Consider the following 23,473-nt stretch of genomic DNA (forward strand, 5'->3'; position numbering starts at 1 on the left):
TTTTTTTTTTTTTTTTTGTTTTTTGAGACGGAGTTTCACTCTTATTGCCCAATCTGGAGTGCAGTGGTGCGATCTCGGCTCATCACAACCTCCGCCTCCCAGGTTCAAGCGATTCTCCTGCCTCAGCCTCCCAGGTGTGCGCCACCATTCCCAGCTAATTTTGTATTTTTAGTAGAGACAGGGTTTCTCCACGTTGGTTAGACTGGTGTCGGACTCCCGACCTCAGGTGATCCGCCCACTTCGGCTTCCCAAAGTGCTGGGATTACAGGTGTGAGCCACCGCACCCGGCCAATTTTTACATTTTTTATAGAGGCACAGTCTCACTGTGTTGTCCAGGGTGGTCTTGAACTCCCAGCCTCAAGCAGTCCTCCCTCCTCGGCTTCCCAGAGTGTTGGGGATTACAGGTGTGAGCCACCATGCCCAGCTGCAGAACCCATTCTTGACCCTTTCTCATTGCTATCAATTCACACATTCACTTGGCAAAATAATTCCTGTGTGCCCGGGCCCTGTGCTGGAAGCTGGGGATCCAGTCCCATTTCCTGACCTATCAGAGTCAGGGAAGTAAAGAAATAAGATAGTTTTCAGACTTCAGAAGACAGTAAACTGGCTCACGAGGCAGGAAAGGGTCTGGGGAAGGATGGAATTTACTGTAGATTATAGCCAACTTTTATTAGGTGCTTACTGTGTGCTAAGTGATGTTCTTAGTGCTTTCTGTAAAACTTCTCCATTATTCCACCATCAAAAATCTGCTGAAGTATGGTCAGGCACAGTGGCTCACGCCTGTAATCCCAGCATTTTGGGAGGCTGAAGTGGATGGATCACTTGAGGTCAGGAGTTCGAGACCAACCTGGGCGACATGGTGAAATCCCATCTCTACTAAAAATACAAAATTAGCCAGGCGTGGTGGCACCAGCCTGTAGTCCCAGCTACTCGGGAGGAGGAAGCAGAAGAATCTCTTGAACCCAGGAGGTGAAGGTTGTAGTGAGCCAAGATCACACCTGTGCACTCCAGCCTGACAACAGCAAGACTATTGGTGGCTCACACCTGTAATCCCAGCATTTTAGGAGGCTGAGGCGGGTGGGTCACCTGGCATCAGGAGTTTGAGACCAGCATGGAGAAATTATATTTTATATATATAATTATATATAATTATTAATAAATAATTATATAATTATAAATATATATATTATATAATATATATAATATTATATTATAATATATAGCATGGGATATTATATATTATATATAATGGGAGAAATCCCTTTTCCACTGAAAATACAAAAAATTAGCTGGACATCATGGTGTGTGCCTGTAGTCCCAGCTACTCAGGAGGCTAAGGTAGGAGAATTGCTTGAACCCTGGTGGTGGAGGTTGCGGTGAGCTGAGATTGTGCCACAGCATTCCAGCCTGGGCAATATAGCGAGACTCCATCTCAAAAAGGAAAAAAAAAAAAAAATCTGCCTAAGAAGTTACTACTGTTAATAAACCTATTTGCAGTTTAAGAAACTGATACACAAGAAGACTAACTTTTCCAAAGTAAAACGGCCCCAGTAATTGCAGGGTGGAGTTCCGACACAAGCTTCAACCTCTGTAGGACACTATGAAACTGGGCAGGGGAGGCCTCTTTGAAGAGGTGACATTTGAGCTGCACCTCAAATGATGGGAAGGAGCCAGCTCCAGAAAGATCTCTTTGAAATGGAGAGAATCGCCAGTGTGAAGGTCCCAAGGAAGGCATGAGGTCAGCATGTTCTAGAAAAGAAAAAAAAGAAAGGCTAGGCCCAGTGGCTCAACCTGTAATCCCAGCACTTTGAGAGGCTGAGGGAGGAGGATTGCTTATGGCCAGGAGTTCAAGACCTGGGCAACATAGCAACACCTCATCTCTACAAAAGCAATTTTTAAAATTAGCCAGTCCTGGTGGTACATGCCTATAGTCCGAGTTATTCAGGAGGCTGAGACAGGAGTTCAAGGCTGTAGTGAGCTATAATTGTGCCACTGAACTCTAGTCTGAGTGACAGAATGAAACCCCCATCTCTTCAAAAAAAGAGAGAGGAGAAAGCCACTGTGTCTGGAATGTAGCAGAGTGCGTTGAAGTAGCCAGGAGCCAGGTCACATAGGGTCCTGGTTCTCAGTCTCAACTACAGCCTTGTTTTAGAGCAAAGAGTTTGTAACACCATTTACAGTCCTGAAATGAAATTCCTCATCAGTAATAGAATTTCTGTACCCACAGAATTTGAAAAAAACCAATGTAATACCCTAATAATATAAAGGAGAAGAAGAAAAAGGAAAGTAATTTATAATGAAAATGGTATTTATTTAAATACACAAATGCTGGAGTGCTGCCAGGATCTAACGAAGTTACCCTGAAGCAGTGGAATGCTCCTGCCTTTAGGTAGAATCACGGGGGGTGGGACAGCCACAATGCAGGTGTGTTGTTTGGCCACTGAGTTACGCCCCAAGAGGTGCTGCCATGGCAGCGTGGGATCCCAGAATGGTGAGCAGCTCTAGGTAAAGTTTCAGACAAAGCATGACGTAGTATTCCCTTCATATACAATAGTTGCGTTCCTGGACATTTCAAAGTATATTAACACTGTACAAAATGTCCTGTGTTTATATATAAACAGAGCTAGATTCTAGGCCCGGCGATCCTAACCCAGGTTTTCCCTTTGTGGATGCCTTTAGGATGTCACAAGTCATGGACTTGGGACAATTCTCCTTGGCTACGCAGGACTGACTCACCTAATAGAGCAGCTGGTTTCCCTGCCCCCTGCCCAGTAGATGCCAATGAGGACTTCACCATCAAAGTGAACAGAAAACATCTCCCAGAATTTCCAGAATGCCCCCCAGGGAGCGGTGCCACCTCTGTTGAGAACCATTGGTTCTCAGTAGGGTGGTGAGGTCTCAACAAAGAGATGGGATTTTTTAATTTTTATTATTTTTGAGACGGAGTTTCACTCTTGTTGCCAAGGCTAGAGTGCAATGACGCGATCTAGGCTCACTGCAACCTCTGCCTCCTGAGTTCAAGCAATTCTCCTGCCTCAGCCTCCCAAATAGCTGGGATTACAGGCATGAACCACCATGCCCAGCTAATTCTGTGTTTTTGGTGGAGACAGGGTTTCTCCACGTTGGTCAGGCTGGCCTCAAACGCCCGACCTCAGGTGATTCACCCGCCTCGGCCTCTCAAAGTGCTGGGATTACAAGTGTCAGCCACTGCTCCCGGCCTAAGAGACTGGATTTTATCTTAAATGAATTGAGAAGCCAAGGGAGCCTTTTAAGCAGAAGGGTGGTTGTTTTTTTTTTTTTTCTTCTCTCTCCTGATCTCCTTGACAGCAGTTGCTTCCCAGCCAGTACTTGGCGACGTGTAGGCCCTGCCTGACCCCTGGGCTTGGACACCCTGGCCACTCATTTTCTGTCTTGTTTTCCATCCTTTAGCCACTGAGTATCATCTGGGCCTGCTGAAAGCTAAGCTCGCCAAGTATCGGGCCCAGCTCCTGGAACCGTCCAAATCAGCCTCGTCCAAAGGAGAGGGCTTCGATGTCATGAAGTCGGGCGATGCCCGTGTGGCGCTGATTGGATTTCCCTCTGTGGGTAAGGTCAGTGATGGTCAGCGTGGGCCTCGGGGAGGAAAGCAGGAAGTCATCTTTCAAACAGGTGACCATCCAGGCTCTTCTCGCTGCCTTTCTGCTTAGCTCCGGGGACACAGAAGACCTGGCCTCCCCCAGGGTCAGATCCCAGCCCTTTATCATCCTAACGTGGAGGACACTCTTTGCTCTTGCCAGCAGATGTAGCCCTACTTGGTCTTCCAACTCAGGCATCACGAACAAATACTTCTCGAGTGTGTATCTTGAGTGGTGTCATGTGCTGGGCACTATGCCAGGGACTGGGGACATAGCATGAATGAGACAGAGCTCTGTCCCTACCCACATAGAGCTACCATTCTTGAAGAGAAAGGACGGTAAATAAGTGAAGATGAGGTGTATCAAGTGGTGAGGAGCCTGGACTGGTGAGTGACAGGGCGAAGGTCTGCTAGTTACGACAGGTCCCGGCAGGTTTCTCTGGCGAGTGAGTATTTGGGCATGGGCCTGAAGGAAGTGAGGGAGCTTGCAGAGTCCTGGGTGAGAACGTTCCAGACAGAGGGAACAGTCAGCACAGAGGCCCTTAGGCAGGCGCTTGCTTAGTGTCTAGGGAGGCCCAGGTGGCTCCCTGAGGAGCACCAGGAGGGGAGAAGACAGAGAGGATAGGGGCTTATGGGTGGCCGGAAGGACCCTGGCTTGGACTGAAAAATGAAACTGCAGAGTTTTTAGGTTTCTTCGGTTGGGTGCGGTGGCTCATGCCTGTAATCCCAGCACTTTGGTAGGCCGAGGTGGGGGCGGATCACCTGAGGTCAGGAGTTCGAGACTAACCTGACCAACATGGAGAAACCCCATGTCTACTAAAAATACAAAATTAGCCGGGCCTGGTGGCGCATGCCTGTAATCCCAGCTACTCAGGAGGCTGAGGCAGGAGAATCGCTTGAACCCAGGAGGCAGAGGTTGTGGTGAGCCAAGATTGTGCCGTTGCTCTCCAGCCTGGGCAACAAGAGCAAAACTCCATCTCAAAAAAAAAAAAAAAAAAATGGTTTCTTCTGAAAGTTGCTCTGTTTAGTGTACAATCTATATATTTTTTTTTTTTTTTGAGATGGAGTCTCGCTCTGTCACCCAGGCTGGAGTGCAGTGGCATAATCTCAGCTCATTGCAACCTCTATCTCCTGAGTTCAAGCAGTTATCAGTCAGCCTCCCGAGTAGCTGGGATTACAGGTGCACACCACCACGACCCCCTGATTTTTGCATTTTTAGTAGAGATTAGGTTTCACCACGTTGTCCAGGCTGGTCTCAAACTTCTGACCTCAGGTGATCTGCCCACTTCAGCCTCCCAAAGTGCTGGGATTACAGGTGTGAGCCACCACTCCCGGCGTGATTTACTTTTTATGTGAGGCATAAGATAAACATCATTGCAGAGTTTTGAGCAGAAAAGAGATATGTCTGATCGGCTTTTTTTTTTTTTTTTTTTTTTTTTGAGGTGTAGTTTCACTCTTGTTGCCCAGGCTGGAGTGCAATGGTGTGATCTCAGCTCACTGCAACCTCCGCCTCTCAGGTTCAAGCAATTCTCCTGCCTCGGCCTCCCAAGTAGCTGGGATTACAGGCATGCGACAACCCGCCTAGCTAATTTTTTGTATCCTTTTTTAGTAGAGACGGGGTTTCACCATGTTGGCAAGGCAGGTTTTGAACTCCTGACATCAGGTGATCCACCCCCTTTAGCCTCCCAAAGTGCTGGGATTATAGGTGTGAGCCACTGCACCCGGCCTAAAATAAACTTTTTATTTTAGAATAGTCTTGGATTTACAGAAAAGTTGCAAAGGTAGTACAGAGTTCCCGTATACCCCACACCCATTTTCCCTGGCAGTGAACCTTTTATACCAATGAATGTTGATCTGTTCTTGCCTCAAGTCTATGCTTTATGCAGATTTCCTTAGCTCCTCCCCACTGTCCTTTTTCTGTCCTGAGATCCCACATCACAGTTCAGTTGTTATGTCTCCTTAGGCTCTTCTAGACAGTTCCTTATACTTGCCTTGATTTGATAACCTTGACGGTTTCAAGGAGTACCATTCCCATATTTTATAGAAAGTCCTTCAGTTGGGGTGTGTCCAGTGTTTTTTTTGTGTGTGTGTGTGGTTAATCTGGGGTTATAGTTTAGCAAGGAAGACCACAGAGGTAAAGTGCCATTTTTATCACATCACACGAAGGGCACATACTGTCAACATGACTTACCCCTGCTGATTTTGATCTTGACCACCTGGCTGAGGTGTGTCAGGTTTCTCCATCATGAGACACTCTCTTCTCCCCTTGCCACACTGCTTTGGGGAGGGAGGTGACTGTGTGCAGCCCAATTCCATCGCCTGCTTGAGGGGAGCATCTACAGAAACTGTTTGGAATTCTGCATGGGAGATGTGTCTCTCTTCTCCCATTCATTTGTTTTATTCAATCATTTATGGATATCCGTATGGACTCGTGGGGTTTACTTTGTGCTTTGGGGTCTAAACCCATACCATGTTATTTTGCTGCTCAAATGGTTTTAACTTTGGAGCTATTTTAGTTGGCTTCTTTGATGTACTTCCGCCATTGTGTTTTTCCAGCACTTGCTCACTTTCTGACACTGCAAGATGCCTCAAGCTCATTTTGTATATTCCCTGCCCTGGCCTAGAATCTGCCATTTCTCCAAGGAGCCCTGGTTCCTTTGATTGGAGAATAGCATTAGAAACTACCATCTGGGCGCTGACTTACTTTTTTTACAGAATCACTCTGGCTGTTGTGTAGCTAGCAGGCTACAGCAGGGCAAGGTGGAAGTGGGACAGTGGGGAGGTTGCTAGAATATAGGCCAAGTGAGCAACAACCAGAGCTCTTGGACAAGTGCCGGGGAGCAGCTTCAAACTCAGTTCAGCTGAACAATTTGAGCCCACGCCCAGTTTCCATTGCTCTGGGCCAGGCATACGGGAAGGTGGTAACAGCTACCTTTCCTTGAGTGCTTGCTGCATGCAGGCTGGGTGGTGTTTAGTTTTGTTTGTTGTACTGTCTGCCTATATGATTGGTATATGTATCAGAGAGACAGAGATTGATAGAGAAGCCGCTCTAGTTACCCTTGAAGTCTGGGCCCGTGGCAGATCCCACCTGCCTTATTGGGAGTATAGGCTCTCCCACCATGGGAGGGCCCAGTTCTTACTCACAGGGGCCAGACAGAATCAGGGAGTCTCCCCAAGGTTGGTTGCTGGGTGTCTCAACAGCCATTGCCTGCCTGTTGGGGCCACCCTGTCTATCCATACCTGTCCACTCCACCAGGTTTTCATCATTTCTTGAGTTTCCAGGAGGTCCCCAAGGCTGAGGATTTCTGGATTTGAGGACTCGATGTATTTCCATCGCATGCCACATTCTGGGCTTGAGAGGTCTAAGGGTGCCTTGGGAAGGTGTGCCCCTGTCTTCCTGCCAGTCAGCCAGAAGACAGGGTCTGGATAGCTGGCCCTGCAACTCAGAGTCTCAGGCTTCTTGTTCCTGGGGCCTTGCTGATTAGGATGGAGCAGGAGGCATGGGGCTGGGTTTCTTCCCTCCCTGGGTCTGCCCACTGCTTGGCTGGCCTTCTCAGCCACAGCATCTATCGCTGAGATGTTACAGTGTTTGGAGCGAGGCATATCCTGGTCCTTACCTTTTTAATCCCTGTGCAGTCCTATGAGGGAGGGACTGGGTTCGTGCCCATTCTACATGTAAAGACCCTGAGCTGAGAGTATGGAGTTTCCTGCCCAATCCCAGGATACCCCGGCAGAGGCAGGATTCAAAGGCAGGTTTCTCCAACTCCCAGCCACAGTGAACGGTGGCCTGAGTGGTCACATCCACATCTTCCCAGTTCCCCACTCCCTCCCTGCGGCACCTCTCCTGTCAGCTGTCTCTGCTTCAGCCCAGGAGGTTGGCGTCTCCTTGCACAGCTCCTCACACCCTCCCTAGGTGCACAGCACGTCTGGGTACTGGTTCCACCAGTGCCATGGGACTGCTACCTGCTTAAAGTTCTCCAGGGCCAGGAGGGCCTGGAGAATTGTGTGGGGCTAGGGGAGGCTCCTGATGTATGTGGGGAACCCCCTCAGAATCCAGATCCCTGCCTCTACCCAAGACAGTTCTGAGGCCGCGAAGGAACAGATAGACCCTCTGGTGTCCGACCCATCCAGGACAGGGCCAGAGGTGAGCCCTCCAGCTGGGAGGTCTCTTCACAGCCATCTAGGTCACCGAGCCAAGGGTGAGAGGGGCTCCTCCTGCTGCCTGCACCTGCAGGCCCCCAGCCCCTGGGGCCTCTCCCAGAAGGCCAGACACAAGGCTCCTCAGTGCAATGACCTCCTTTTCTCCTAGTCCACATTCTTGAGTCTGATGACCTCCACGGCCAGCGAGGCAGCGTCCTATGAGTTCACCACTCTGACGTGTATTCCTGGGGTCATTGAAGTAAGTGAGTGTGCTGGGCCCAGCAGGAGAAGGGACGTGTGCTTGTGTTTGGACTTGAGCCTGTGCCCGCCGTGTGTGAGTCAGGGTGGATATCCCCACGTCAGGACAGGCTCTGGACTGACTTGCTTTGCCCTCCAGCACTGACAATTCTGGGGATCCTAGCTGCTGGACCCCAGAGATGCCTGGTGGGCCTGGAACCAGGAGGTGAGGCCAGCATGTGGCTACTCTGCCTGGCGCCCCCTGTGCTCTCCTCCCCAACACCACTGCAGGTCTGGTCACTAACTGCTGCTTGGCTGGATCCTTCTTCCTCCCCATGAAGCTTCACTACCTTGGGCTGTGTTTGCTTTGGGCAGCTGGGTGCTGTGGCCTTAAGTTCCCACGGTGACGCAATTTATTTGTGAAGTCCTGGTACCATCAGCGATGAGTATCGTGGGACTGGGAGATCCTGAGCCCTCCCTAGGAGGCTACTCAGCTCATAGGCTGTGGTGTGCACTGGGCTGGGATGGTGACAAGGCTTGGGCTTGGCCACAGGTTTGCACCTGGGTTTCCCTCAGCCCCTGAGCCCTGGGGCCATTCCAGATGTCCCAGATCCAGGCAGGACCTTCCCAGTGGAGGCCCAGCCTTGCCTTACCTTTCTTCTCTTCTGCATCCTAGTACAAAGGCGCCAACATCCAGCTCCTGGACCTTCCTGGAATCATTGAAGGCGCAGCCCAAGGTGGGAGGCAGGGCAGGTGTGTGGGAGGCAGGATGGAGCTCTGTTACTGATTGTTGAAACTGGGTGTGGCTGTCATGTTACTGATTGTCATGTTACTGATTGTCATGTTACTGATAACATGACATGGCTGTCATGTTACTGATTGTTGAAACTGGGTATGGCTTTCACTCTGGATCCCTGGTCTATTGTCCCGCTTTCCAGAAAAGATAGGTTCCAGTTCAAATCCTTGGCACCATACTAGCTTTGTGATCTTGGGCAAGTGATTGGGTGTCTCTAAGCCAAGCTTAAGTTTCCTCAGCTGTAGAATGGGCATGATCATACTTAATTTACAGCATAGTTTTCAGGCATTTAGCCTGGGGCCTGCCACATGGTAGGGGTGGGCATAGGACAGCCGTCATTATCCCGTTACTCCTTTTATGATGGTGGGTGTCGGATTTTCTTCTGAAATAAGTCTCTGTGAGTAAAACACGTGGATTAAAGAAAAATGCCAGTAAAATCAATCAGCTTGTGCTGGTATGTGGCAGAGCCTCTGATAGGTCTGTAAAAGACAGGAGTCCAGGGCGTCGTGGGCTGGGTAGTGGTCACATGGGTTCGTGTATGTAACTCCATCCCTCCCACCCATCCAGGAAAAGGCCGTGGCCGGCAGGTGATCGCTGTGGCACGCACAGCTGACGTCGTCATCATGATGCTGGATGCCACCAAGGGAGAGGTGCAGAGGTCCGCAGGGTGGGGCATGGGGCAGGCTCACATGTCTGGGGAGGGCCGATGTGTCCTTGAGCCACCCACCCACTGGGCGGCCTGTGGGTGCTTGGCCCTCTCGAATGTGAGAGTAGTGGTAGGACTTTTCACAGACTAAACCCAACACCACCCAGCCTATGGCATCTTCTCCTCAAGGCTTGTGTCCAGCCAGCACAGAGGCATCTTGGGGCTGGGGGCCAAGGGGCTTGGCCTGGCTCTGCTTCCTGTTCAGAGGCACAGGTGCCCCATCACTGCCCAGAACCTGCCAGAAGCCCAGCCCCAAGCACAGAAGCATTGTTCATCCCACGTCCTGGCAGAGGGGCACACCAGGCCTGCTTCCTTGAGACCAGAAGGAGTACCCTCATGTGGTCACCTCGTGGGGGTTCCACCACTTGCCTGTGCATGCCGACTGTAAACCGGACCGGTTCCCTCTGGGACTGTGGCAGAGTTTAGAAGCTCCCTGCAGCTCTGGGCATTGAGAAGGAGTGTTCTCTGGGTTGCTGGGGAAGGGGGTGAAGAGAGAGTCAGTCTCTGTCGGGGTGGGCAGTGATGTCCTGCGTAACAGGGAAGCTGTGCAGCCTGCCTCTGTGGACAGCCTGTGAAGGGCTTATGGGGTGCTCTGCCTAGGTCTCTGCTGGAGAAGGAGCTGGAGTCTGTGGGCATCCGCCTCAACAAGCACAAGCCTAACATTTACTTCAAGGTGAGGCACCTCTCGGGCCTGCAGGCCAGGGGTGTGGCAGTTTTGAGACTGCACTGGCCGGCAACTGAGGCTGTGGGACCATTGCTGTGGCCCCTCAGTTAGCAGTTCTCCCCGTCCCTGTCTCCTCTTTCAGCCCAAGAAGGGCGGTGGCATCTCTTTTAACTCGACAGTCACGCTGACCCAGTGCTCGGAAAAGCTGGTGCAGCTCATCCTGCACGAATACAGTATCCTTCCCTGAAAGACACGTGAGGGAGGGCAGCGGGGGTGCTGACCAAGACAGGAGGCCTTGTGGCGCAGGGTGGCAGCAGGTCACCCCCACTGCCCCCGCAGTCCATTCGACCAGCCTCTGGGCAAGCTCCAGATTGCCAGGGCTGCAGCCATGCACTTGACAATGGCTTCCTGGCTCCTCACCAAGTACTGGGCACTGTGGTAGCCAGATGACATCTGGAAGAAAAAGATGTCATGGGAAACAGCCTCTGATGATGGGGGGTTCCTAGCCTGGAGAAGCCCCAGGGAGAGCTGGGGAGTGGATGGTGCCTCTAAAGCAAGGTTGGGGGCTGGTTGGGTTCTGATGCCCTGGGGATAGGGTAGGGCCTCAGGCAGAGTTATGCCTGGCATATGAAGAACTCTTAGAGTGAGCTGTGAGCACCTCGTTGCCAGAGGTGGGCGAGCAGAGGCAGGATGGCCTGCACTGGAGTCCTGCACAGGAGAAGCTGGGTTCGACCAGCTTTCAGATTCTCCTGGTGCTAAAACCCAGGCTTCCCCTGAGGGGCTTTGGGGATTCTAGCAGGTACATTTTTCTCCCTGCCTAGCTGTCAAGATTAAAATCCTGTGTTGATTGAAACTTTTATATATTGTAGTCCCTCTGGGGAAGAGAAAAGAAGGCTTCCAAAGCATTACAATCTTGTAAAACCTCACAAGCAGATAACCGCCAAGATCCCATGCGGCCAGCATATTTCCTGCCGGGCTCTTTGGGGCCCTCCGCTGAGGAGGGACAGGGGCAGCTGGTACACAGGTTGCCCTTAATCGGAGCCCCTCAGAGATCTTCAACGCAGAAGTGCTCTTCCGAGAAGACTGCTCCCCAGACGAGTTCATCGATGTGATCGTGGGCAACCGGGTGTACATGCCCTGCCTGTATGTAAGTGCAGGAGGGGAGCCCTGGCCTGGCCACTCGGCCTTTCCACCACATGCATTTCCTCAGCGCCCGGAACCTTGTGAGAGAAGCAGAAAGAGTTTGAGGCTCTCCCCTCCCCTCACCTCACCTCAGTGGCTGCTTGAATCTTGCAGACGTGGAGAGCTTGAAACCAGGGTTCCAGCCCAGCCTTCCCTACCCTGAGGCAGCAAGGGAAGGGAGGGCGTAGACTCAGCTCTCCAAGGAAGGGCTGCAGCCAGCACAGGGCGATGGAGGGCCCTTTCCTGGATGCCTTGCTCCTATTCTCAGCACCGGCCTCCACCTTCTCAATCTCAGGTTTATAACAAAATCGACCAGATCTCCATGGAAGAGGTGGACCGCCTGGCCCGAAAACCCAACAGTGTGGTCATCAGGTGAGGCCGCTGGCATCCTGCCACTCTGCTGTCCTTGCTCTGGGTTCTGACCCCAGTCGTCAGGCCTGCCAGCCACTTTGGCTGTGGAGGAGGAAGAGCCAGCACAGCCTCCAGCAGCACACAGCCCTCATGGAACCCAGGACTTCCTGCCCAGGCAGAGCACTTTGTCCATGAGGCCAAGGAGACACTGCAGGAGGGTCTCCTTCATAGCTGCTAGAGGCATTGGCCCATTCCAGTTGTGAATTGCCATGGGCAGGGTGGGTGATGTCTTATGGACTTTCGTTAAGAAAACAGAAGGATTTCATCAACCAAGGTTAAATGGTTAAGAGGCTTCTTAACTTAGGCCAGACACGGTGGCTCACGCCTGTAATCCCAGCACTTTGGGAGGCCGTGGCGGGTGGATCATGAGGTCAGTAGATCTAGACCATCCTGGCCAACATGGTGAAACCCTGTCTCTACTAAAAATACAAAAATTAGCCGGATGTGGTGGCATGCTCCTGTAGTCCCAGCTCCTCAGGAGGCTGAGGCAGGAGGATCACTTGAACCCAGGAGGTAGAGGTTGCAGTGAGCTGAGATGGTGCCACTGCACTCCAGCCTGGGCGACAGAGCGAGACTCCATCTCAAAAAAAAAAAAAAGAGGCTTCTTAACTTAGTAGTGAACCAAGGTCCCCGCAAGAAGCCCTGGGTGTGAGCTTACCTCTCCTGGTGCTCTGGAAGGTGTGGCTTCTGTCTGACCACAGCTCAAAGGGGAAAAGGGAACTAATGTTCTCGGGCCCACCTCCTTTGCAGGGTGGGTCCCTGGGGTACTGCCTACACTCTGGCTGTTTGTTCACTTGCCACCACAGCCTGGCAGGCTCCTCTTTGGGGCAGACTGATTCAGGTGCTCCACTTTGCTGGTTTCCTGGCTGGGAGCGGGTGCTCTGCAGCTTCACGGTGAAGCTTGGCCGACAGTACTGAGAGCTCAGGGACCAAGAGGCTGGACAGTGCAAATGATGGATGAGGGTCCCGGCCTAAGCACAAGGACCATTTTGTGGTGGTTGTAGCCACTACAGAGAATAGTGTCCGTCCTACAGCACAGCCTCAGCTCCTCTCCCGCTGCTGTGTCCCAGGCCTTTGAGGGGCTGCCATCCTCAGGGCGTGAGAGCTTCTACACCTTTACCTGCTTGTGCTTAGAACAGCTCTGGAGAGGTCAGGACACAGCTCAGGGTCACACTGCAAACCTTCAAGCCACAGTCCACCCAGGCCTGGTGCCTCCAGAGCCTTGGTTATCCTCTCCTTGCTGAAGTCCCTGCTGGACTTCCTGGAAGTCCATCGCTCCTCTCAACAAGGAGTGAACTTGGGGTGTCAGGGTTCCTAGCGTTGGCCCATGGTCCCGTCACAGCCCGCGACCATCTCCCCACAGCAGCCCTTCATCAATCACACATGCTGCGACCCTCCACAGAGCACGGGCTTGCCAGCCCCTAGGAGAGATGCTGACCCTGGTTGAGTGTGACCATGATTGGTGCCCAGAGGCACTGGCAGCAGAAACATCAAGCTGCCATCAGAGTAATGGGCTTGTTTCCCTGTGGGTACCAGCGGGCCGCCTGGCCACTGGAGGTTGTCCCCTCCAATAGTGAGAAGTGGAGACCCCAGCCTCTGAACTCACAGGGGCCCCTGCCTGACTGGCCTCTTTGCAGCTGCGGCATGAAGCTGAACCTGGACTATCTGCTGGAGATGCTTTGGGAGTACTTGGCCCTGACCTGTATCTACACCAAGAAGAGAGGACGTGAGTTGCACTGCACGTAGCTGAGCAACAAGCTGAGCTTCATCCTCCCTAGAAGGCTGCCAGGCCAGTATGTGGTGCCCAGAGACCCCGGCACTGGCTCTGGCCTGGCTTGTCTAGACACATCTCAGCTCTTTTCTCTTCTCAGCACTAGGCACTGCTGGTTTTGAGGGTGCTCTGGTGGGGCAAGGCTACCTTGGGGTCCCCACTGGCTATAGCAGTCAGTGCCCTCCTGACCTCCCCTCACAGTGACAGGCCCCACTGCAGGAGCATTAGGGACCTGAATCCACAGGAGCCGTCCCCATGTCTGACTCCTGCCCATCCTCCTGTTGCGCGCGCGCAAACACACACACACACACACACACGCCCTGGGGTTCCAACTGCTGAATTTGGAGCAGTTTGCATCAACCCTGACCTTGGCAGCAAGGAGTGAGCTGCAGCTTCCCTCACTAGACTCCAGCATCCCTTCGCACCCTGCCCGTTCAGTCCAGGTCCTGGTCTCTCTCGGTGCTGTCACGGCAGATGGGTGGCAGGCACTGTGAATCCTAGAGTTTTTATTTATTTTGAGTCACTGTGTTAAGGTCAAGTTTGTAGAAGATGGCACAGGGATCTATGCGGAGGACATGCTGGATGTCAGGGGGAGGTTAGGCCAAGGCAAGGAGACCGAAAGGGCCTCTGTGGCCAGCTCTTCCCTCGTGCAGAATCACGAGGCGGCAGTGTGGGCCCTGATATGTGGCTGACGCTCTCCCCATCCTGCCCTGCAGAGAGGCCGGACTTCACAGATGCCATCATTCTCCGGAAAGGGGCCTCGGTGGAGCATGTGGTGAGTTGACAAGACCTGGTGTGACAAGGGGTGGGAGCTCTGCGTGCCCCTTGGGACTCTGTTCTGCCTGACGTGCCCTGGGCTGGGGGTGGGCTCTGCTGATCTCACTCTCAGATGTCAATGCAGGCTCTGGCGTTGGACAACCTGGGGCTGCGTCTGCAGCACCCCTTCCTAGCCGTGTGCTGAGGCTCTGACCTCTCCTGTGAGCAGGGTGTGCTGCCTGCCCTCCCCCCGCAGGTAGTCAGGAGGACACATTGAACGAGGTCCAGCGTGTAGGACACTCAGCATGCTGCCTGGCACTGCATAGATGCCAGTAACCCTGCTCCCATGCCATTCAGGCATCCGTCAAGTAGAGTGGGGAGTGCCACCAGCTCAACACAGAGGTCGGGACAGCAGCTTCAAGGAGGCAACCTGAGCTGGCTTGTAGGACTAGGAGGTCTGGTAGTGAGGAGTTGGGGTGAGGAGCATCCCAGGTAGGGGAGCAGGCATGCACAGGCCTCAGGGGAGGTGTTCTGGGCTTAGGGAGCAAGAGACTGCCTTTCCCTGTCCAGGATTCTGTCACCTGAACATGACCCTGCAGGCACAGATGGTGGTCAGGCTTCGGGTCACATGGCCGTCCTTCTGGGCTGATGCTTTCCTGGTGTTGTTTTCCTCAAGCTCATTTCTTCTCCAGATCTGTATCCTGTAGGCAAGGGACGCTGTAGACCCAGCTGTCCCTGCAGCCCCTTAGGACAGTGGTGGCTGGGCCTGCAATCTGGTCTTGCGCATTCATTCATTCCACAAGCCCAGCCCCAGGTCTCTGAGTGCCACCCTGGAGGTATTAAACAAATGAGGCCAGGCAAAGTCCCATCTCCTTCAGGGCCTAGGCTTGAGGTCACAGCAGGAGCCAAGAAGACTCATGATTACCCTCCTGAATCCCTTCAGTCACTCACAAGTGGCAATGCTGGGCAAGCTGAGTAAAACAAAACCCATTTGCAGACCAGAATCAGCCACCTTTCCATCTGTGTCAGAGAAGTGTTTCTGCAGGCCTGGTGCTGGCCTCCGCCCTGGGGACGCTGGGCTGAGGCGTTGGGTCTCCCACCAGGGCCTGGAAGACCTGTGGGCATGTGGGAGGAGGAGTCACATTGCACAATTGCAGAGTCCCCTCCCCTCCGCCCTCCACTGTGCCACCGTCAGTGTGACAACCAGAGGTCCACACTCTCGGGCCAGTTGCTGGACGCCTCCTCCAGGGTCTCCTTCCAGTTTTCATGTGACCTCTGGGACCCCTGGGACCTTCATCCCTACCAAGGAACACTGAAGGGTATACGCTGCCCTGGGAGTTGGGGGTGATATGATGTGTGGGAAGCTTGAGGCCACAGGTGGGGCCAGGAGGAGTGAGAGACAGTGACCAAGCCAGGGAGACTCCAAGCTGTCACCTGTCCCATTCTGAAGGAGCATCTGTTCAGGCAAGGCAGGCAGAGGGCCACTAGCAGCCAGGCCCCTGACCTTCCCCTGGTGGCTGTGGGAACATTCCTAACTAGGCACCATAGCTGGCAGACCAGGAGTGGGAATGGCAGGGCCACCTGCAGCTGTGATTGGGTGGCTGTGTGCGAATTGAGCACGTGTCAGTCCTCTACACAGGCCCAGACTGTGCGGGCACCTGCCGTAGGAACTGCTGCCTCTTAGCCTGTGTCCTGAGCTTTGAATGTGTGGCCAAGCTTGGGATGGGGTTATGGGGAGCCTCACCTCTACCTAACTCTTTCTCCTGTCCTCCAGTGCCACCGCATCCACCGGTCACTCGCCAGCCAGTTCAAGTACGCCCTGGTGTGGGTGAGTTTCTGGGTGGAAGGCGAGCAGGGGGTTAGACCCAGGACAGCCCCTGGGTTAGGCATGGAGCAAGGCATTCACACTCTGCGTGGTGTTCCTGTCCTTCCTGTGGCGATGGCATGCCTGTGTGTCCTCCATAGAATGGACACGCCAACCCAGGGTAGACATGGGCCTTCCCCACCCTTTCTTTTTTCTGGTGTTTGCTTTTTTTTTTTTTTTTTTTGAGGCAGAGTCTGGCTCTGTCTCCCAGGCTGGAGTGCAGTGGCACCATCATGGCCCACTGCAGCCTTGACATCTGTGCTCAAGCGATCCTCCCACCTCAGCATCACACGTAGCTGGGACTACAGGCACACACCACCATGCCTGGCTAATTTTTCATGGAGACGGGGTTTCGCTATTTGGCCCAGGCTGGTCTTGAACTTCTGAGCTCAAGTGATCCTCCCACCTTGGCCTCCAGAAGTGCTGGGATTACAGGCATTAGCCACTGTGCCTGGCCCTCCCCTACCTTTGAGATCAGGGATGGTCAGACCACTGCGGACGTCCTGCTGCCTGAGGCCCCCACCTTATGCCATGGCATTCACCCCCCCCAGGACACACACACACCTGGGGATATCTTCCGTGGCCTTGGCCAGTCCAGGCTGAGGTGACCCTTCTGCCCCCACTCCTCACCCAGGGCACCAGCACCAAGTACAGTCCGCAGCGGGTGGGGCTGACCCACACCATGGAGCACGAGGACGTCATCCAGATCGTGAAGAAGTAACGGCGCCCACCAGGCCTCCCGCCCACCTGCCTCCTCTCCCTGGGGAGCTGGTCCCACTGGGACACACAAACACCCAAACAGAAAAATACAAATACATGTACCCCAGGAAGGGGTCCCTCAAGTCTCTGCTATTTACAGAAGTTTCTTCAGTAGGCAGATGAAGAGGGTGTCGGGGCAGAGGGGCTCGGCTAGAGGCATTTCCCATAAGACTGAGCCCTCGCATGGGGGTTTTGAGTTTGTAGTGCTGAGCCTGCATCTGTGCCGCCAGCCCCCTGCACTGGGAGCAAGTTCCCCACCTGCCTGCCAGCCGGGACCTAAAGCAGATGGCATGCTCAGTGCCAGGCTGGTAGCTGGGCCTGCCTGGGTCCCCGGGGGCTGTGGCTGCTGTCACGGCACCTCACTCCCTCAGTTCGTGCCAGCTTCTCTGACACTTGGGGTGGGGGCCCTTCCAGAAGGAAGCCCCCTTGGGTCCCCACCACAGGGCTCTCCATGATGGGAACCAGAGGTTAGTGGCTTCAGAGGCCCAGCTGACACCCTTCACAGCCTAAGGGCTGTCTTCAAGTGCCTCCCCCTATATCCCCCTCCCAGGGCAGCCCCTGCCCAGCACAAAACCCCAGGACCCTGGCTCTGCACGCCTGGGGCAGGAACTTCTGAGTTTAGGATCTGTATTTTCTAAGTCCCCAGTTCTCCTGGCTCTCCTTTCTGAAATAAAGGATTGAAAACGGTTCCTGTTCAGACTGAGAATACTTTGTAAACTTGCTGAACAGTAGCCAGGTTGAGTCAGGTGGGCACAGGTCAGCCATTGGGGGTAGCAGTGGGCCTGGGGGTCAGAGAGGGTGGAGCCTGGGCCTCCAAGGCAGATGCAAGCCTTGGGTGGCAAGGAGAATGCAGGGTTCCTCACCCAGGCACTGCCCCCCAGGCTCTGCCCAGGGGGTTGGTGGTCAAGGGTGTCAGGCCCAGACTGGCCCCTCCGGAGGGGCCTGGCTCTCAAGGTGGGCAGCATCCCGGGAGGCCCTTGTGATCATCGGGGCTGGCAGGGAGGTTCTGCTGTGAGAACAAGGTGGTGGGTCATTTTCTGTTGCCTCAGAAGTCAAGAGTAGAGGGGCTGACGGGCTTGATGAGTGCCTACTGTGTGCCAGGGACTGTGCCAGGCCCCCCACAGTATTCCGCTGTCCCTTGAAAGCTGGTGTAGGCTGCACAGTTTGTGAGTGCAAACCCTGGATTTAAGACCTCTGAGCAGTGGGGAAGGTTTCTTGGAGGAGGTGTGCCTTTTGAGATGGATGCAGCAGGTTCTGTGAGGCTGCCAGGATGGGTAGAGTTCCCGGGGGCCTCGGGCCTGCTGGAGTGTGAAGCAGGCCCATGCTCAGCTCTCCAGGCTGTTCGTGGCTCCCCTGTCAGCTACTCATTCCTTTCCAGAGACAAAACAGGAATAATAGACATCATTAAATATGCATGGGGCCCCAGGCGGTCGGCGTGGTGGGCTGGGCCTCCCTTCCCCATAACACCGAGCTGCTCTGCCGGGCCGACCGTGCCCCTGGGCCAGCCAGAGGACCCCCATGAGGCGGCATGCAGGCGGGGAGCAGGCCACGGGACCCTGGTAAGGAGACCTTAGCCTAGAGTCCCTGGGGTCTGCCACTGGCCACCCTCGCATCCCAGGCTGCAGGGGTGATAAAAGAAGGGGCAGCAGCAGAGCTGGAGCCTCGCCCCTAACTCACCTTGGGGCCCTTCTCTGCCTCACTGTGTTCATCTGTGAGGGATGTGATGCCCACGCAGTCCTCTCCTGGCAATGGTGGGATACCAAGACAGGCAAGGGCTCCGTAGCTTACCTCGGCCCCTCTCCTGACTGCCCTGATGCCTGGCCATGAGGCCCTAGGTGAGGGTTTCTGCCTGGGTGGTGGCCATTCCCACTTCCACTTTACAGGTAGAGGCTCTGGGCCCAGGGTGAGGTAGGGAAGGCCTTGAGTCCATAGGGTGTCAGGGTGAGTCCAGACCTTGGATTAGATCCAGGCCTGTTCTGTCCCCCAGGCTGGCTGGCAAAGGGTGGCAAATGAAGCCAGAGGCTGGGGGATCCTCAGACAGTAAGGGCTCAGGTGAGAGGCTGCAGCCACTGAGCCACATGTTCCTTACCATGGATGGGCTTGTTCCTGGGCTAGGTCTGTGTGTGCGTGGATCAGGGCAGGCACTGCGGCCCTGTTATGTCCTGGGCTTTCTGGATCTGTGGTCAGGATGGTTGCATGTCTACATTTGTGTGGGAGAGAGCGAGTAAGGGATTGTGCAGCTGCGTATGCCCAGGTCAGTGTGACGTGGTTGCTCACAGTGCCCTTAGGGCTGAGGAAGCTCCCTAAGACCCCCAAAGGTCTCTGACCCCCACACCTGTGTAAGCTCCAGACTTGGGTCTCACCCTGTTAGCCACCTTGTTCTCATCACTCACCCTCCCTGGCGATCACAGGCAGGGGTCTGCACCCTCACTCAGGCCCATGCCCAGGCAGCAGAGCTGCACTCATCTCCCGGCTGGCATCCCTGCAGCCTCCCGAGGGTAGTATGGCCTGCAGCTTTAGAAGATTCAGTTTCATAGGAGCCAAAGTCATGAATATTCATCTGTCTCTCCCACACCTGTGCATTCGCTCATTCTCCATCTTTCTTCCTCTCCAGCTTAGATTCCAGTTTCTCATTTCAGAACCCTCCTTTGGCAAGAAAGCTGAATCGAGACCCTCTCCTTCCCACTCTGTGTCTCTCCTAGACAGCCCACCTGACCTCCAGCTTCCATCTCGCCAGACCTGGGTCCAAGCAGCCTTTTTGACTCTCCACTGCACTGTCCCATAGCCATCCCAAGCCCACCATGTCCTAGACCAAACATGGCATTCCCATACCCCTGGCCTCACCTCAGAGACAGTCCCTGCACCCCCCAGCTGTACCAAGCCAACCCCAAGTCTACCTGGCTCCACCCTCATCCCAGCCCCATCCAGCCTCTCACCAGGGGCAGCCTGTTACTCCATCACAGCATGGTCCCAGCTGTGTCATTGCCCCCTCTCCATTCTTCTCACATGGCGGCCCAAGCTTCTTTTTATTTTTTATTTTTTATTTTTTTATTTTATTTTTTATTTTTTATTTTTTTTGAGGCGGAGTCCCGCTCTGTTGCCCAGGCTGGAGTGCAGTGGCCAAATCTCAGCTCACTGCAAACTCCGCCTCCCGGGTTCACGCCATTCTCCTGCCTCAGCCTCCCGAGTAGCTGGGACTACAGGCGCCCGCCACCTCGTCCGGCTAGTTTTTTGTATTTTTTTAGTAGAGACGGGGTTTCACTGTGTTAGCCAGGATGGTTTCGATCTCCTGACCTCGTGATCCGCCCGTCTCGGCCTCCCAAAGTGCTGGGATTACAGGCTTGAGCCACCACGCCCGGCCCAAGCTTCTTTTTATACTACTTTCTAAGAAGCCGTGTGAGGCAGTGGTTGAGACTGTGGACACTCTGAAGCCAGACTGTCCAGGCTTAACTCCACCTTCAAGCTGTGTCACTCACACAACCTCTCATGTCTTCGTTTATAAAGTGGGAAGAGTAATCACACCCACTTCAGGAGGCTGCAGTGAGAGTTGAGCTCGGTGTCGCCCGGCCGTTCTGAGCACAGGCCTTGCAGTCGGGGACACAGGCCCTACAGCTTCCTCACCGTGGGCTCTCAGCTGAGGGATCTAACCTCTCTAAGATTAAGCCCTTCATCTATGTGAGAATCTAGTGAGATATTCCAGAAAATCATTTAGCACCAAGCCTGGCACATAGTAAACATCTGGAAATGTGAAACAGTGACCAAAATCCCATCCCTTCCACACCCATTGGGCTAGTCGCTGCCTGCCACCCTGGCCACCTCTCATTTCACATGCCCTCAATCACTCTGCTCCAGCCATAGGACTGTCCTTGAAGCCCCTCTTACCACCTGGCCTTTGCACATGTTGTTCTACCTGCCAGGAATACAGTTCTCTCTTCCATGTTACAAACTCCCTCTTGTCCTTCAGATCTTGGCTCAGGGTTGCCTTGTCAGGAGAATCTTCCCGGACCTCCAGTGCAGTGTTTGGGCATCTGGGGGTCATGCCCTGACCTTCACAGCTCTTTCTGTTGATGTGGCTCTTGGCTTAAAGTCTGCATCCAGGATGGGCATGTGGCTCATACCTGTGATCCCAACACTTTGGGAGGCTGAGGCAGGAGTATTGCCTGGGGGCAAGGAGTTCAAGACCATCCTGGGCAACATAGTGGGACCCTGTCTCTACAAAAAACAACCAAAAAAAAATTAGCCAGGTGTGGTAGCACACACCCGTAGTCTCAGCTGCTCAGGCAGCTGAGGTGGGAGGATTGCTTGAGCCTGGGAACTCAAGACTGCAGTGAGCTGTGATTATGTTACTGCACTCCAGCCTGAATGATGAAATGAGACCTTGTCTCAAAAGAAAAAAAAAAAGTCTGTGTCCCCTACAACACAGGGAGCTCCATGAGCAGAGATCACATCTGGTTCCACTCGACTCTGCAGATCCCAAGTGCCCTACACAGTGCTTGGCACGTAACAGATGCACAACTAATGCACAAGTAATATTGAAGAAGTGAATGAATGAGAGACTTGCTCCCTGACACCCACTCTGTGCCTGCACAGAGGATGGGGACCCTGAGAGGAAGGCAGGACCTGGAACCTACCAGAGGAGGGGCAGCCTCAGCTGACTCCTAGCCTGAGGTCTAGCCTGGGGCCCACAGACCAGGAGGGGTCTGTTGGGCAGGACTTGCTGCCAGCAGTCACCCAGACCTCCTCACTCAGAGCAGACAGGCAGCAGCCTGTAGCAACAATGCTGACAATCCTAACAACAGCTGCTTACCCAGGCCAGCCACTGTGCCCGGCTCTCCGCTATCTCATGTAATGCCCAGGTCAGCCCTGGTAGGGGAGGCATCTACACTCACAGATGAGGAGACTCCAAAGCCGAGGCTGAATGACTTGCTATGGGTCAGATCCAGGAAGGGAATGAGACCTGACCCAGAGCTCTCAGCCACTGGGCTCCACGTCCCCGGGGCTAGAGCTGGGCTGGCCTCTCTGAGAGGCAGGTTCTTCATCTGGACAATGGGGCTTTGCAGTGGGAAGATGCCTGCCTGAGGGTTTGAGGCAGGACTTGGGCAAGCCTGATGGACAATGGTGGCCTCTCACCCTTTCTCCTGGACAGACAGACAAGGCTCCCCTACTTGGGGCAGACAGAAGGTATGGCTCTGGGAGGTGCTCTTAGGCCCAAAGGGCCGGTCCTGCCCTGCTTCTCCCCAGCAAGTCTCTGACCTCCCCCTGCCTCACTTTCAACAAGTGTAACAAATGTTACATGGAGCTGGAATAGGGGTAGGGTTGGACCTGTGACATCTCAGGTCCCTGAAATTCTTCCTGGGAGCCCCTCTAAAGTGGTGTTTCCACTCACTGTCTCCAATCCCCCCCTTTTTTTTCCATTTTCACATTTAGACTTTTTTGGGGGGTTGGGGAGGGACAGGGTCTCACACTGTCACCCAGGCTGGATTGCAGTGGTGCGATCTCAGCTCACTGCAACCTCCACATCCTGGGTTCAAGTGGTTCTTCTGCCTCAGCCACCACACTGTGCACACCTGTAGCTGGGATTACAGGTGTGCACCACCATGTCCGACTGATTTTTGTATTTTTAGTAGAGACAGGGTTTTGCCGTGTTGTCCAGGCTGGTCTTGAACTCCTAGCTTTGAGTGATCCACCTTCCTCGGCCTCCCAAAGTGCTGGACTATAGGTGTGAGTCAGCGCGCCTGGCCCACATTTACACTTTTAAATGTTACATTTTTATTTGGTTTTTCACTCAGAAATGCATTCACATGGATCAAAAATCAAACAATCAAACTAATACAGAAAGATTTACAGTGAGATAACCATTCTCATTAATTTCTTGAGTATCTTTTGCTATATTTCTTTCTTTTTTTTGAAACGGAGTCTCACTCTGTCACCCGGGCTGGAGTGCAGTGGCACGATCTCAGCTCACTGCAACCTCCACCTCCTGGGTTCAAGAAATTCTCCTGCCTCAGCCTCTGGAGTAGCTAGGACTACAGGCGCACACTGCCACACCCAGCTAATTTTTTGTATTTTAGTAGAGACGGGATTGCACCATGTTGCCCAGGCTGGTCTCTAACTCCTGAGCTCAGGCAATCAGCCCGCCTCGGCCTCCCAAAGTGCTAGGATTATAAGTGTGAGCCACCACACCTGGTGCTGTATTTCTTTTGTTTGTTTTGACACAGAGTCTTGCTCTGTGTCAGAGGCTGGAGTGCAGTGGCATGATCATGGTTCACTGCAGCCTCAAAATCCTGGCTCAAGCGATCCTCCCACTTCAGCCTCCTGAGTAGCTGGGCCTACAGGTGCCTGCCACCACTCCCTGCTAATTTTTTGGTTTGTTTGTTTTTTAGGGACAGGGTCTCATTATATTGCCTAGGCTGGTTTCAAACTCCTGGGCTCCTCCCATCTCAGCCTCTCAAAGTGCCCAGGCATGAGCCACTGCTGCCGGCTGCAGTATTTTTAATATGGAAATTAAAAAAAGCAAATACAAGCTGAGCATGGTGACTCATGCCTTTAATCCCAGCACTTTGGGAGGATGAGA

General features: G+C 53.6%; 2 protein-coding genes across 4 annotated transcripts in view; both read left to right on the forward strand.

Moving 5' to 3' along the window:
- Nucleotides 1–17,588, forward strand: part of DRG2 (developmentally regulated GTP binding protein 2) — a 20,230-nt gene extending 2,642 nt beyond the window's left edge. Inside the window, exons 2-13 of one of the 3 annotated variants that reach the window (XM_026448088.1) lie at nt 3,430–3,585; nt 7,923–8,012; nt 8,667–8,727; nt 9,354–9,444; nt 10,093–10,165; nt 10,299–10,389; nt 11,206–11,303; nt 11,634–11,710; nt 13,387–13,475; nt 14,237–14,295; nt 16,051–16,104; nt 16,775–17,588. In XM_026448088.1, coding sequence (XP_026303873.1) covers nt 7,941–8,012; nt 8,667–8,727; nt 9,354–9,444; nt 10,093–10,165; nt 10,299–10,389; nt 11,206–11,303; nt 11,634–11,710; nt 13,387–13,475; nt 14,237–14,295; nt 16,051–16,104; nt 16,775–16,861 — 852 coding nt within the window. In that variant the 5' untranslated portion in view covers nt 3,430–3,585; nt 7,923–7,940 and the 3' untranslated portion in view covers nt 16,862–17,588. Of the gene's footprint in view, nt 1–3,429; nt 3,591–7,922; nt 8,013–8,666; nt 8,728–9,353; nt 9,445–10,092; nt 10,166–10,298; nt 10,390–11,205; nt 11,304–11,633; nt 11,711–13,386; nt 13,476–14,236; nt 14,296–16,050; nt 16,105–16,774 lie in introns of all 3 variants that reach the window. The other 2 variants (XM_026448086.2, XM_026448087.1) reach the window with 2 other exon arrangements.
- A 751-nt stretch (nt 17,589–18,339) lies between these two features.
- Nucleotides 18,340–23,473, forward strand: part of MYO15A (myosin XVA) — a 74,049-nt gene continuing 68,915 nt past the window's right edge. Inside the window, exon 1 of the mRNA XM_023191736.1 lies at nt 18,340–18,458. The gene's annotated coding sequence lies outside the window, so the exon portion shown is untranslated. The remainder of the gene's footprint in view (nt 18,459–23,473) is intronic.

This window comes from Piliocolobus tephrosceles, chromosome 16 (genome assembly GCF_002776525.5).
Source record: "Piliocolobus tephrosceles isolate RC106 chromosome 16, ASM277652v3, whole genome shotgun sequence".
Lineage (NCBI taxonomy): Eukaryota > Metazoa > Chordata > Mammalia > Primates > Cercopithecidae > Piliocolobus > Piliocolobus tephrosceles.